Source organism: Asterias amurensis, chromosome 11, assembly GCF_032118995.1.
Source record: "Asterias amurensis chromosome 11, ASM3211899v1".
NCBI classification, from domain to species: domain Eukaryota; kingdom Metazoa; phylum Echinodermata; class Asteroidea; order Forcipulatida; family Asteriidae; genus Asterias; species Asterias amurensis.
The window spans coordinates 16,177,177-16,192,043 of NC_092658.1; the positions used below are offsets into that span (position 1 = coordinate 16,177,177).

A 14,867-nucleotide genomic window follows, 5' to 3' on the forward strand; every position below is an offset into this window, starting at 1 on the left:
AGTAATTATTCGCTTATGCAAATTTTAAGTCAAGAGAACTTGCAAACTGTGAATAATTATTTTAAAACGTTTATTACACGACCGATACTTCTACTTGCTAACCATGACTTCAAGTACGTACCCAAAACACCCCCTTGCCATTTTTGATACAACACAATCATTTAGGGACAAAAAGAATGCTTGCGCTGGAAAAGATCCAGCCCCGGGAGCCACGAAGAAAAAATGGCTCTCTAAACAATCTAAAGACAGATGCCAAAAGAGGGGAAATTTGTACTAACTGACCAGCCATTGAATAATTTTCACCCAATTAAAACACACTCGGAGACTCAACATTGATACAATCCTAGATAAATAGAGACTCATGAGACGAAAACAACATGAAGAATAGAACATCCTATTAAAGCGCGAGTGTATTTGTTGACAACTTTACACTTAAGTTTCGTTTAGAAAAACCGAATCGTTTTCCACTTCGTCCGGTGGTACTTATATGGAGCTTACCCCAATCCCCGCCCACGTTCAGAAATACTGTCACCAACTACACGTTCAAAATAATGACACCAACTACACGTTCAAAAAAGACACCAACTATACGTTCAAAAATAATGACACTAACTACACGTCCAAAAAAAGAAGTGAAAATAACGTGTAGTTGGTGTCATTATTTTTGAACGTGTAATTGATGTCACTATTTTGAACATGTAGATGGTATCATTATTTTTGAACGTGTATTTGGTGTCATTGTTTTTGAACGTGTGGATGGTGTCTTGGTTACTTTTTTCTAAGTCATAGTACATAGAGTTTAATTCATGGTCATTTGGTCAGAGTGTACACTGTGTGTGTGTGACTTTAGTGAAATTTTGGTATTCGGATACCGCTGGCCAACTGTCCGAAATTAACCGGATAATTGAATATTTTTTTCGCCGCTAGAGGGCGCTATTAAAAAAAATCATATTAATATTTATTTATTTCCGCTAGAGGGCGCTGTTCGTTTGTGAATGAGATCTTATGGGCGGATTGATATTAGTTTTAGACAGTGTCACTCGGTTCATTCATAAAAATAACCGGATCTAATTTAAAGATGGCGATTTGCTTTTTCTTTTGATCGTGATTGACTCTACGTGAAGGAAAACTTTCGTAATCTTTGAACAAATTACGTCAGAAATGTCATTGTTTTAACTCTTCACAGAGGTGAGCATAGTTAAATACTTAATTTATGCTGTTTTTATGCTGTCTTAATAGAAGTTTCATAAGGATCAGACAAACATTCCTATCAGTTGTCTCCCGACGTCCGCGGATATTCGGATATTAAAGAATATCCGGTTACTTGGTTGTAAGTACAGAACTATCCGGTTTATAAATAGGTATTCGCGCCTAAAAAGGCATAATTCGCCCAGGTCTAAATTGTTGTCATTATTTTTAAACGTGTAGATGGTGTCATTATTTTTGAACGTGTAGTTGGGGAGCCATTATTTAACGTCTAGTTGTGGAGCCATTATTGTATGTGTAGTTGGGGAAGCTTCACCATGTTTGTTTTGTCATTAAGGTCAGCTTGAGTATTAATTACATCGTTATTTTGGACTGTGTTTATACTTATTGAATGAAACTAATTATGGTCATGTGAAATTGTCAACTCAATAACAGAACAAATCTTAAAATTATTGCAAGTTTAAACTGCAAATCTGAAGAAAAAAATTAAATATCAAGCGCATCTGCATTGTACGTGTACAAACTGTGCAAAGACGGTATACAATCGGACACACCTACATATTTTTTGAGATATGTCGACAAGCAGGAGCGGCTATATTGATGTTGGGCGCGATCGGTCAATCTGCGCGATCAACCGATCGCGCTGCGCTATCGACCGATCGCGCTGCGCTATTGAAATATCTAATGGTCGCGCAGCAATCGGTCGATCGCGCAACAATCGGTAGATCGCGCAACATTCGGTCGATCGCGCAATAATCGGTCGATCGCGCAACATTCGGCAACGAACATGCGCGATCAACCGATCGTGCTGGAATGGCTCGGCGCGATCGGCCGATTGTGCAGGAATGGTTATGCGCGATCGGCCGATTGTTCAGGAATGGTTTTGCGCGATCGGCCGATTGTGCAGGAATGGTTTTGCGCGATCGGCCGATTGTGCAGGAATTGTTTGGCGCGATCGGCCGATTGTGCAGGAATTGTTAGGCGCGATCGGCCGATGTAACTGCAAATCAATCGTAGTTGCTAACTAAAGTGTGACGTTACAATATAAATCACTATGGTGATACTGGAAATTTGTCTTGCAATGAATTTTATTGCTTTGAGAAATCGCGCCCAGGAATGGTTTACCATAGATGAAGGACGGTTTACCTGCACGATCGGTCGAACGCGCGAAACCATTCCTGCACGATCGGTCGATCGCGCAAACCCATTCCTGCACGATCGGTAGATCGCGCAAAACTTTTCCTGCACGATCGGTCGATCGCGCAACCCCATTCCTTCACGATCGGTAGATCGCGCAAAGCCTTTCCTGCGCGATCGGCTGATAACGGGGAAAAATACTTATAGCGCGATCGTTCAATCGCGCAAAGATGTTCATTGCGCGATCGACCGATTGATGCGCGATCGACCGATTGTTGCGCGATCGACCGATTGCTGCGCGACTTAATTGATCTTTCAATAGCGCAGCGCGATCTGTTGATCGCGCAGATTGACCGATCGCGCCCAACATTGACACATGGCAGCAGCCGATTTCACGAAATTTACGCAACTGCGTAAGTCCACTTGCGCAACATTTATGGCATAAGTTGCGCCACAAATTATTGTCAAGTTACACCGGTTTTCACTAAAAATACGCCACGCTGTATATTATTATTATTATTAAGTCTGAAAGTTGCGCCACAAAAATGGCGCAACTTAAGCACTCAATTTTGATGGCGCAGGTCAGTATTTTATTGCGCAAGTAAACTGCCATCGGCACAACTGCAGCCGATTTCACGAAACTTTACGCAACTGCGTAAGTCCACTTGCGCAACGTTTACGGGGCAAGTTGCGCCACAAATTTATGGCCGAGTTCCGCTGATTTCACGAAAGTTACGCCACGTCTAGAAGTGGCGCAAGCCGGAAAGTTGCACTACAAAAAATGTCGCAACTTACGCCCTCGATTTTGATGCCGCAAGTAAGTAGTTTATTGCGCAAGTAAATAAAACTGCCATCCACCGATTTTGCGTGGGTTAGCTTACGCTGTTCCTGGGGCAGCGACGACGGTTCAGTGTTTTCCAAAATATATTTCATTCTTTCTTTAAACGGAAACAATACAAAAACACATTAATCAGTCAATGGTTTCAAGTACGTTTTGCTTTGTAAAAAAAAAAAAAAAAAAAAAACAACATTTTTTAAGGAAATAGCGGTAAATTCGGCCACGATTTTCGGGGTCCTAGAAACCAGTGTCTGTTGGTTGGAATTGCAACCATAAATACAATTTCAGTTAACACTTTCGTCACTCATAATTGTATTTGTCAATTATGAACTCATCGGTTCCGATCAACAGTCCCATATCAACAAATCAGCCGATTTTGTTTCCATTAAAAAATGTTATCCTCCCATATCAAAACAAATCAAATACTTTCATACAAGACAGACAAGTCGAAACAAATTAGTTCATATGCATTTTTTCAATTAAGTTTATTTTCATTTATAAACAATGTTTTATTTATTGCAGCAAAATACTACATGGCTTATTATTTTATAGATCTTTCAGTAACCACTGTAACATAATTCAAGACCAATACCCCACGCACCAAAAATTACTCAAACTACATGAAGCTATATTAACTAAATTTAGCTGTCAGAAGATGACAAATAATGGTAGTCACACAGTTTGTCTTCAAAAAAACTCCAGTAAATATTTGGAGAGAATGATTTTTATTTAATTTAATGTAGTTGAAAGGATTTGCTGTTGTTAAATTTAAAACATTAGAGGATCGGTATAGACACGACATCAATACTCTTCACGTTTGGGTGTTGTTGTTTATACGTAATAAGTTGCTTTTGGGTCACTCCCTTTCGTTGATGATTCTATAATGAGAAGAACAAGAAGTAAAAAAGGCATGTTTTTAAAAAGGTAATGATGTCAGTAAATAATCGTCCACAAATAAAGCTTGGGATTTAATAAAGGGCGTTTTTCATGAAGCCCCATTTTGAATAACATAGCATCGATACAAAAAATGAAAAATAAATAGATTTATATACCTCGTTTCATGAAAATTGTAAAAAGGGGGAAACAATCAAATTGTGACAGCAGCATTCAGTTAAGCTATTTGAGAAAAAAAACCTCTTCCATGGTTGAAATTGTGCACAATGTGATCATCGTGGATAATTGACGAAGCTGCCGAAGTTGTAGTACCATTTTGAGCTAGTTTGTCTGGATCACCGACACTACGACCGTAGCTCGGAATCCCGTATTTCATCTACCTCCATGGTTACTAGTAAACTTCTTCTACTCAGTAATCCCAAAAATATGTGTGTTTAGTATGCACATAACATCCAGCGAAGGTCACAGTAATACGAGGTTTTAAAACTGTTGAGTTTTGATACAAACAATACGAAGTATCACCACACGACCTTTTTCTGTTCAAAATAATCTGAAAAGCGAGTGTCTGATAATGTAATCATTTAAGTAGTCCTTTCTATAAATGTCTACAAACTTACCTTTACAAAATCGTAGATTAGTGGTTAAAGATGAGCCATTTCATCCCGACAATTCCTTCGTCCGTTGAAACTTCACTGTGTGTAACATTAATTTGTATGTTGTTTTCCGTGTAAAAAAGATCGTGTTTTAAAATGGCCGCTGTGAAGTTTTTTTCTAGCGGTTTCAGGCAACAGTCGTTGAAATAATGATATAAGCCTCGTTCGCGGTGTTTGTCATTAATTAAAAGGTTGCGCAGCTAAGACAAGTTTCGTGAAATGCAACTAGAGGAAATGGCGCAGCTGCGCAACATTTACGTGGCGTAACTTTACGACATGGCGCAAGTTACGCACACTTTCGTGAAATCGGCTGCAGGAATAATAGTCCAAATTGGAATACACAATCTGAGCAGAAACGTTTCTCAGATGGAAATGTTTTTGCATCCCACTCACTGACACACGTTTCTTGTAAAAAAATTGTTTTCTTTAAAAGTTAAACATTATCAACAGCTGAAGTGCTTTTCACCAAGTAAGATTTTATGCTAATTATTTGTTGAATTAATATCCTCCCTTTGGTAATTTTTCATTTGGAAATCAGCAACGAAATAAAAATAAAAAGAAACGCAACCACACATTACCTGTTAATTTTTCAATTTTATTGACCTTTTTAAACTTTGCCTAGGCTTACCGTTGTTTTTACAAATAAAGTAGTTTGTACTGACCATGCTTTTTGATAGGTTGGTAATCGTATACTAAGACGACTTCAATATACGATTACCAAAATATTAAAAGCATGGTCAGCTTAAACTACTATTTATAAAAACAACGGTTTGAAGGAAAATCTATAGTGATTGGTAAGGTAAAATTGATATTAGTAATAACTTTTGTGTATAAGGGCATTTATTTAGAAAGCAATTATTTTTGAAAAACTGTGTTGTCAGGCGATTGTCATTGAATAATAATGTACCTAAGTTTTTCCTTAGAAAGTTATTGAAAAAAATAATTAACAGTTCATGCTAGCCTAACAGTTCATAAAAAGAACTGCTTTAAAATTACCCGCCTTTAGATAGCAATTGAAACTATCTGCATTCACTTTTCACTAAAAAGTTTAAGGACAGATGCCCTATCCTGCAGGGCAGCCTTCCCTAAACTTGTGTCAGAAAGTGTTTGGAAACTTATTATCGTTCTAAAATTATGTTCTGCAAAATGAATCAAAATAATAATCAAACTAAAACTTGTTTCTGCAACTCCAATTAGAACACTGTTTTGTTTTTGTTTTTTTAAGAACATGTGCCCTCACATAAAAGGCCCCTTTTCCTAAACTAACACTAGAAAGACAAACAAAAATTAAGGCGGTTTTAGATATTGCAACCTGGGACTTATCTTTCGAAAACTGAATGCTTTATTTTACTTCTGAGAAACGTAATTAGCTCTTGTAAACTGCTTGCCAACCAAAAGGTGGTATACATTCAAGCAAAATATTTAACGGCCTGATTTGCGACCCTGTGCAGAGTCTCTCTCGAAGGCTAAGTTTAGTCTTCGAGAGAAAGACTCTGCTTGGATCGAACGTCAGCTATTAATTAATTTGAATATAGTTAATAATTTGATTTCCAACACTTCAAATTTTTATCAAAAGAGTAATCTAAGACAGTGGCTGTTCTTTGCGGGCCGTGTTGGTGCTGTAACACATAGCATTTATCTTCTTGTATACAGTCTTCAGCTTGGGTCTCAATTTGGGGTCTCTCTTCATGCAAGCCAGGCCGAGAAGTCGGAGTGATGACAGGCAGCTTGCGTCGTGAGCCACGGTAAGAAACACCCGTCCGAGACTGTAGATATCCGACTCAACTGTTTTGCAGGTTTTGCCTTCAACTACCTCTGGAGCAATCTGCGAAACAACAGAATAAAGTTTAAGCAGGGAGCCATGCTTTAAGTTTGTTGACGCTTTCAGTGTTTTAAAAACTGTAAGAGTTTTCTGTGCAACGTTTGTAAATATGCTGCCTCGAATACAGGTTTAGTAAATTGTCGTCAATGTATGCATTAAGTATAGGATTTGAAACTTTGCATAGAGGAAGTACAGCTAAGAGAGGTTTGCGGTAACAACATAAGAATATCACTTAAAGGATTCGGGTACTTTTTCAAAATGTCCACAGATTTTCATTAATTTACAGGGTTTGAAGATAATGATAGTTGAGCTTCCCTTCAAATATTACTAGCTGAGGTTGAGAAATGAGTGAAACAAGTCACAAAATAATTTTCATCTCATGAGACGAAAACTTAATTAGTATGTAAAATCCCATGAACCAGATATGATATTATACCAAAACCATAGCATAACTTGTTAATACGTTTTTACATGCTAAAACTGAGACGAACATTATTCGTTTTACTCATTTCGTAAAAACTACAGCACCTCAGTTAGTAATCTTCCAACTGTGTAAAGTTTAATGTAAATCTGTGGACACTGTGTTTTCAGAGAAGCATGCACGGTCATAAATATGTTGAGCTTCTCTAATGAAAAGAGTGAGAATATAGAAAGAAAGCAAGATGTGTTTCCTAGGTTTATTGGTGTCTAACCTGAACAGCATTTTGGTACATCGACTGCTTCTGCTCTTTTGTGAGCGACAAGGGTGGTGCCGAACTGTATATACTATGAGCACACCCCAGATCAATCATCTTCCCCGACCACTTGAACTTTGACCCCGGTGGGTTTCTACACACCATGACATTCCCAGTGTGGAGATCATTATGGAGATAGCAGACACGGTGAAGATCCATCATAGCTCTTGTGATATCACGGCAGACGTGGAGCCACTCCCCACGGCAGAGGAGTGAGAGGTGGAACCTTGCCGCGGTGAAGTTCTTCGCGGAGTTAACACTCCCGTCTCCGATGAGCTCCTGGGCGTACGACCTGAAGTCGACCACGCCGTAGAGTTTGGGGAAGTAAGGACTGTGCCGTACCGCTTGCAGAGCGGTGACCTCCTCCAGCATGGCAATGTCGGGCGTCATCCTGAAGTAGTTCTTCTGGAGTTGCTTGAGGGCGACTAGAGTGCCATCACTACGACGACGCATCAAGAAGACCACAGCAAAGTTACCTGTCCCGAGAATGATCTTGTTTCCATCCCTGTCAGCGACGTACTGCAACTCAGCTGGGTCGACTTTTGGATAGGGTGGAATGTGCGGCATCAGCTTCTTCAGACACGATGGAGCGATATTTGGTATAGTAGCGCCCTCTGTCGGCTTAGTCGAGGAACCAACCTGAGCAGCAGTTGGTTTTGAGCATTGCTGTTTTCCGGCAGGTGCTACTTTTACTACATTTGTTGTCTTCTTCTGGGCTTGATTCACGGCATCGGTACATTTGGGCTTCATCACTCCAAAAAGTGTAGCGTGCTTTAGTATTGTGCTCCCGGTACTTGTTGGGGTCTGCTTTGAATTTGGCAGCTTCCTAGTTGCAACTTTCATCGAGGGAGCGACACTTTCTTTTGGTCGTTTAACCAAAGTGGCTCTCCGTGGAATCAAGGAGTTGTCATCACTTTTTGACTCCGTTTCCCTTTTTTCTTTGGCAACTGTTAATACGGTCTTTGGAGCGGCTTGCCTCGTTTTCGTTGCGGTCTTGGCCTCTGGTTCTGGCTGAGGACTGGGCTTTTCTTGACGTGCTTGGATTCCATTACCAGCCGATACTGGTGGCTCCTGTAAGAGCAACTTCTCTACAGGTTCAAATAACCTCAGGTTCCTCACCCTGTAGTTAGGAAAAGATTTAAAATCAAAGATTAGAATAATTCAAATGTGAGTGCAACATACAAACTTGGCATCGTTTGTGTTTTATTTGTTGGGATATATGAATTGTTTTCTTTTTTAAGGGGGGGGGTAACGTTTGTCATTCAATTACTTACCCATTATTCTTTTGCTCGACATGTTCGAAGACCAGCTTGTTCAGGTGGTAGATTCTTTCTATTGCAAGAATGGCGTTCATGTTGATGGTCTGATAAAAAAAATAAAAACAATAGCCACCAACTTGGTCATGTTCCTTGTTTCAAATAACAGTAATGAATGCTATTATTCATTGCACAAAAATGAACAGACTCTTTGTATGTCTAGCTTCGGTTTTTTTTTGGTTTTTTTGGCCTTGATTTTAATGGGAGAAATTCAAGATTGCTGCGGCACGAAAAAAAGGTCTATAATTAGGCCATGCCGGCAGGACAACAGAACCAATGACACGTAGATGTCAAAATTTATTATAGAGTTAAAGGAACACGTTGCCTTGGATTGGTCGAGTTGGTCTTTGAAAATCGTTCTGCAACCGTTTGTTGTAAAATGTATATGGTTAGAAAGATATTGTAAAAGTAGAATACAATGATCTACACAAATATGCCTCGAAATTGCGTGGTTTTCTTTTTACCCTGTCGACTAACACGGTCGGCCATTTATGGGAGTCAAAATATTGACTCCCATAAATGGCCGACCGTGATAGTTCGCGACGTAAAAGGGAAAACCGTGCAGTTTCGAGTGATACTTGTGTGGATAATTATATTCTACTTTTAAAACATCTTTCTAACCATATGCATTTCATAACAAACGGTTTCAAACGCTTTTAATAGACCAACTCGTCCGATCCAAGGCAACGTGTTCCTTTAAATTATTGTAAAATGTAAACAAACTCGATAAGGAATCTAACAGAACTAACAGCTAAGGAAAAATACAATGGAATTTTTACATAAATTAAAGTGACATGGCACCAGCAAGTTCGTCTCAAGTTTTGGGTTTTTAAGATTAAACAGAACAATGCAACAATATTCACCTCTAACTCGAATTTTGTGTACGGCATGATTTGGTTACCATCAGCCAACAGACTATTCAACTCTTCCTTGCGAAGAATGCAACTTCGCATGACATCCAGCCACCGGCACTCCGGGTTATAGCCTTGGCACCCGACCAAACTGTCACAGATGAAGCTTACATTCATTCCGAGCTGTGGATGTAAAAAATATAAAACAATTTAATTTACCATAACTTTTGACTTCTGTGTCAGTGATTTCCAACCTTGAAAACATTGCACTGTGTAAGTTACTAAAAAGTATTATTATTTGACAATCCTTTAGTGCATTGATAATATCGAAGATTTGTGGTAGCTCTCATCATTCATACAAGTCAGACCACATTCATAATTATTATCTAATCAATATCAGGGAGCAACTGATGAAGTCATTGTTTTTCTCTCAACACTTACCGCAAATCTGTGCTCACGGAAAATGGCCTCCTCTTTCTCCCTGTTTGGCAGTTTGGGAGCTTTGGGAAGTTGTTGCTCCTTTGTCTTCACTCCTTGTGACTTTGTGCTTGGAGCATTTCCTCTTGAAGATGAGGAGCAGGCAGCATCTTTTCGGGACGCATCAATAAGATGGTCATCATCACGAGCATTGCTTGTGATCTTCAGTGAAGTAACAGAAAATGAGGTCTTTGTCACCTCTTGCCTCATCGCTGCAGCAAAGGGGGTAGTGGGGGTTGAAGAATCATGTGTCCCTACAGCTGCATTGGGTGTGGAGCCGGACTCGTCATTATCCGATTCTTCTTCATGGAAAGAGCGAGATTTGGAGTTGAGGTTCAACTGCGGTACACCAGGCAGTTGATGATGGTCAATGTCAGGGGTGACCTTTGCGTCTAGTCGATGTGATTCTAACAAAATTGCAAGAGACATAAATATTCGTTTGAACTTCAGTTTTGTTCTTCCTATTAGTTACATAAACACACAAACACAACATAGATATTAATTACACACAACATTGTCCGTTAAAAGAATTTTGATAAAATGACTGCAAACATTTTGAAACAAATATAATATTATTGTTATTAATAAACCAACGTTTTCAGCTTGAACTTGAACTAATATTGGACAGTCCTGCAATAGATTGGTAAAGAAAATCCAAGAAGAATCCAAGATTAGACCAATTTTCTAAAACACAAAAATGTTAATAATCAGGAAATATTTGTCAAGCTCACTTTTCACTCTGACTCCTTTCGCCTGTGCTTCCACCGTGGACCGTTGGGGTTTATCCAGGGGCAAGACGACCGTTGCCTTCCGGCCTCGCCGAGGCGTGAGAAAATTTCGCAGTCTCGCTCGCCATGGTGTCAGCGCCCTGTGGAAGCATGAGATTAAAATAAATATAACAAAACCTCAAACCTTAAAACAAAGAGCATTTAATGAATACAAGCCCCCGCCTTCAGTGGTTTGCTTCGTATCAATTTCATTGTTTTGTTTAGTAAAATAGTATGCTTGTTGAAGTTTCGGGATGTTTGTCTGTGTGTTGGGGGTGTTGTAGTGTTTATTTATTTGTTTTTCTATATTCTTGATTGTCTTCGATTTGAATATTGTCAAAAATTTGCACCCATTTCACATATGTCATTTCAATTTCACAACGAATGATAAAAAGACTGTCATAAAATTCCCGATAACAATTTTAATCTTCGAACCTTACCTTCTTTGATATTTCTTCCTTGGTGTCTTGGGGCACCGCTCATCCCAAGCGATATATCCTACATCACCTCCTCGTGATGACGACGTCTTAGATCCAGACGTCTTGCCGGTAGATCTTACATCAGGCCCGATGGCCATACCACCACCTCTCATCATCTGATGGGCCCTGCCTCCTCCTGGGGCCCCTCCTCCTTGTGGGGAGCCCACGCTGATACGTACATCTTTCCCGGAGGTTGATGACCGGGTACCTGGTGGGTATCCGTGGGTCTTATCCCCACCTCCTTCGGCCGGGAATCCATCCTCGGCCTCTGGTACGAAAGGATGAACCTTCGTACTCCTCAAAATTCTAAAATGAGAGTATCGATACAAGTACAACACGTTTTTACTGACGTATTTGGGAGAGTTTAGTCTCACTACTGATGGGACGATTCAATTGTAATAAGAGGTCTGTTTCGTTGTTTGTCAATAACATGTTTTCTGAAGCAGAACAACCGTACCAATTTTGACGCTTTAATCCAGCGTGTTACGATTTTGACGAAAAATTACCCTAGGCCATCGGACTAAAAGAGTAAAGACGGCATAAACTTTCTACAATTGAAGTAAGATTACAAAGAAGGAAGTGTACCGATTTGCAAAGTTGTACCTTTGGACCATTCCAATGCAATGAGAAATGTTATAATGTAAGAAATACCAAGACAAACTATCTAATGGGATATACGACTTTCGGTCATGAGATACAAGACGATATCCGTCTAAGGAATTATGCACAAACTTTTTGTTGTAGAATTATTTGTTGCTTATTATGGTTGTGTCTAAATTCATATTATTATTATTTGTGGAAACAAGGTAAATGCAAAAGTATATTACGTCTACGCATACCAATGCAAAAATAAAAAATTTCATATAAGCTCGTTGCATAATCACAGCAAGCAAAACCGGTGTCCTAATCTATAGACTGTACATCATTGCATGACAAATTATTTCAAAATTTCACTGGCAATCTTAGAGTTACTCAATGTTTTATGACAACAAGATTCACAACAAGTGGGAAGATCAAAATTAAAAATAAGCAAAGTCAATTGAAGTTAAATTTTGCAAAATGTTGCTCACTTTCTTAACAAACACAGTACAAACACTAGGTAGGCTCATGTGTAGGCTGGGCGTATAACGTAGGCCTATAACACAAAAACATCAGTATTTTTTGTCTCTTACCTGATTCTATCAGATACTGCTGCCGCGAAGTTAAACATCTTGATCACTGTAAATAATTTCACTCGGAAAGTATCTCAAAAGATAAAGCTCTGTGAGAAATTTCTGCAACTTTGCATTGAAAACGCACCGAAACAAAAACCTGTGTTGACCCGTTGAAGAGAAAACTCAGACAAACTTTGGGTTGCCGCCGCAAGCATGTTGCCAAGAAAACTTCCGAACTTTTGCGCTTTTTTCATTATTACGTCACATACGTGACCTTGGACACAATATTTCAATTGCGCGGTTTCTGTAAAATAGATGTTCCACAACGCCCGCGTTTAGAGGCGCCGTTTTGAGGCGGCGCGTTTAAAGGCGCATCGTTGCGCAGTCAAACGCTTACCGTGTCAAAGTTCAACTGTACGTGCGAGTTCAAAGAGGGGGGTGGGGTGCATAGATCATCTTGCTTTACATCTTTATAAGATGTAACAAACCGAGACGATAAGACCAGACACTTTTTTGTCCACTCTTCTTACTGCTCATACAATTATTTTTCTTATTGTCTCTCAGAAAGCCGCTATACGTAGGTTTGGGAAGGCACTAAAAACTAACCTCTACAGCGGTTCGGAACTTTTCGTGTGCTCTCGGAACATTCCGGCACGGTTCGCGACGATCCCCCACGCAGCAGGTTGGGGAGTTGTTACATAAGAGTGGACTAACCACTGGGACCTGGGTGTTAATATTTTCATGTCTAAAAGATCAGTACTGCTTCAGACCTCTATATTAAAATACATTTGTAGCAGCAGGTTTGGGGAGTTGTTACATAAGAGTGGACTAACCACTGGGACCTGGTTGTTTATATTTTCATGTTTAAAAGATGCAAGCACTGCTTCAGACCTCTTTATTCAAGTACATTTGTAGCAGCAGGTTTGGGGAGTTGTTACATAAGAGTGGACTAACCACTAGGACCTGGTTGTTAATATTTTCATGTCTAAAAGATCAGTACTGCTTCAGACCTCTATATTAAAGTACATTTGTAGCAGCAGGTTTGGGGAGTTGTTACAGAAGAGTGGACTAACCACTGGGACCTGGTTGTTTATATTTTCATGTTTAAAAGATGCAAGCACTGCTTCAGACCTCTTTATTCAAGTACATTTGTAGCAGCAGGTTTGGGGAGTTGTTACATAAGAGTGGACTAACCACTGGGACCTGGTTGTTTATATTTTCATGTTTAAAAGATGCAAGCACTGCTTCAGACCTCTTTATTCAAGTACATTTGTAGCAGCAGGTTTGGGGAGTTGTTACATAAGAGTGGACTAACCATTAGGACCTGGTTGTTAATATTTCCATGTCTAAAAGATGCAAGCATATGCAAAATGACGTCATCAGGTCATTCTCGCTCGGGTATATTCCGATGGGCCGAACCGCTGTGGAGTTTAGTATTTAGTGTCTTCCGAAGGGTTGCTGTAAGTATTATGTTTTTAGTTTATTTATTTTTTTTATTTTTTTAACACAGGACCATAATGTAAAACAGCTCTTGTGCTGATTTTTGTATCCTGTATAAAGATTTTTAAATAAATAAATTAATTAATAAATATTTACAATTGTATAGTCTCTTTTTAAAAATCATAGACCCAACTTACAAAATTGTCTATACAAACAATTCAAACGCACAACCCATAATCATCTCGATTGTGCCCGCGCGGAACCATATTTCAGAATAGGCGTAGTCCTCATATATGAGGACTACTTTAGTCATAAATGATCAAGTACAAGAAGCTCACCAAAAGTATAGGCTATTAGCAAGTGGTATTGGGGGTATGTTCAAGAGATACTTTTGATATAGCTGTCAAAGACTAGACTCGCTTCGTATCATGAGGATACGAAGTGGATTGACCCTGTGGCCAGGCGCAAAGACAGGGATCCTCGTATCCAAACATGCGTAATAAAAACAAACCTGTGACAGTTTTGGCGCATTTTGTTCATCGAAGTTGCAAGAAGAAAAAAATTGGGAGCACAAAAAACACCAATGGATTTAATTGTGTGATTTCAGATATTTTCAGATCAAATTTTGCGTTCGAAACTACCACTTCTCAAAAACTATATTGTTCTCATCCGAAAGAGGTCGTTTCTAACAATGTTTATAATTAGTAATAGTATCAGTTCCCCGTGAACTTTAATTATTAGTACAACTCAAGGAAGGTTTATATATTGGCCATTAACTTTTGGAGTCATAGATATAGGTCCTAATTAGTTATCAAACGTACACAGGTTGCTTATAATTCTCCGGAAATTGGTGTCCACCCTCTCTACTTACTTGTATTTCAGTCATCTTTAACATTGTGGGACATAAATGCATAGATCTTTCTCCGAGCTCCCCCCTGAGTCCGTAGTGGTAGCCACTCGGCGGTTATAGGCGCAGGCTATTGATTGGAGGCCTTCTCGTTTCATGCTCTTGCTCCAGTGTTTTTCGCATCTCTGCTAGTGTTACTTTTGGAATCCCTGCATTTTTTCATGAATACATACATAAGCAGTCAGGTTCGTC

General features: G+C 39.3%; 2 protein-coding genes across 2 annotated transcripts in view; both read right to left on the reverse strand.

Moving 5' to 3' along the window:
* The window catches only part of LOC139944062 (formin-like protein 3), a 78,353-nt gene extending 63,499 nt beyond the window's left edge, over window positions 1-14,854 (reverse strand). Inside the window, exon 1 of the mRNA XM_071941017.1 lies at window positions 14,640-14,854. The gene's annotated coding sequence lies outside the window, so the exon portion shown is untranslated. The remainder of the gene's footprint in view (window positions 1-14,639) is intronic.
* Window positions 5,351-12,498, reverse strand: LOC139944119 (uncharacterized). Its single transcript, XM_071941078.1, has 8 exons — window positions 12,347-12,498; window positions 11,136-11,480; window positions 10,660-10,796; window positions 9,893-10,335; window positions 9,464-9,634; window positions 8,559-8,647; window positions 7,243-8,404; window positions 5,351-6,553 (listed from the first exon to the last, which is right to left on the reverse strand). Exons 1-8 carry the CDS (start codon window positions 12,382-12,384, stop codon window positions 6,311-6,313), a joined length of 2,628 nt encoding a protein of 875 aa, XP_071797179.1. The 5' UTR covers window positions 12,385-12,498; the 3' UTR covers window positions 5,351-6,310.
* Window positions 14,855-14,867: the final 13 nt, after the last annotated feature.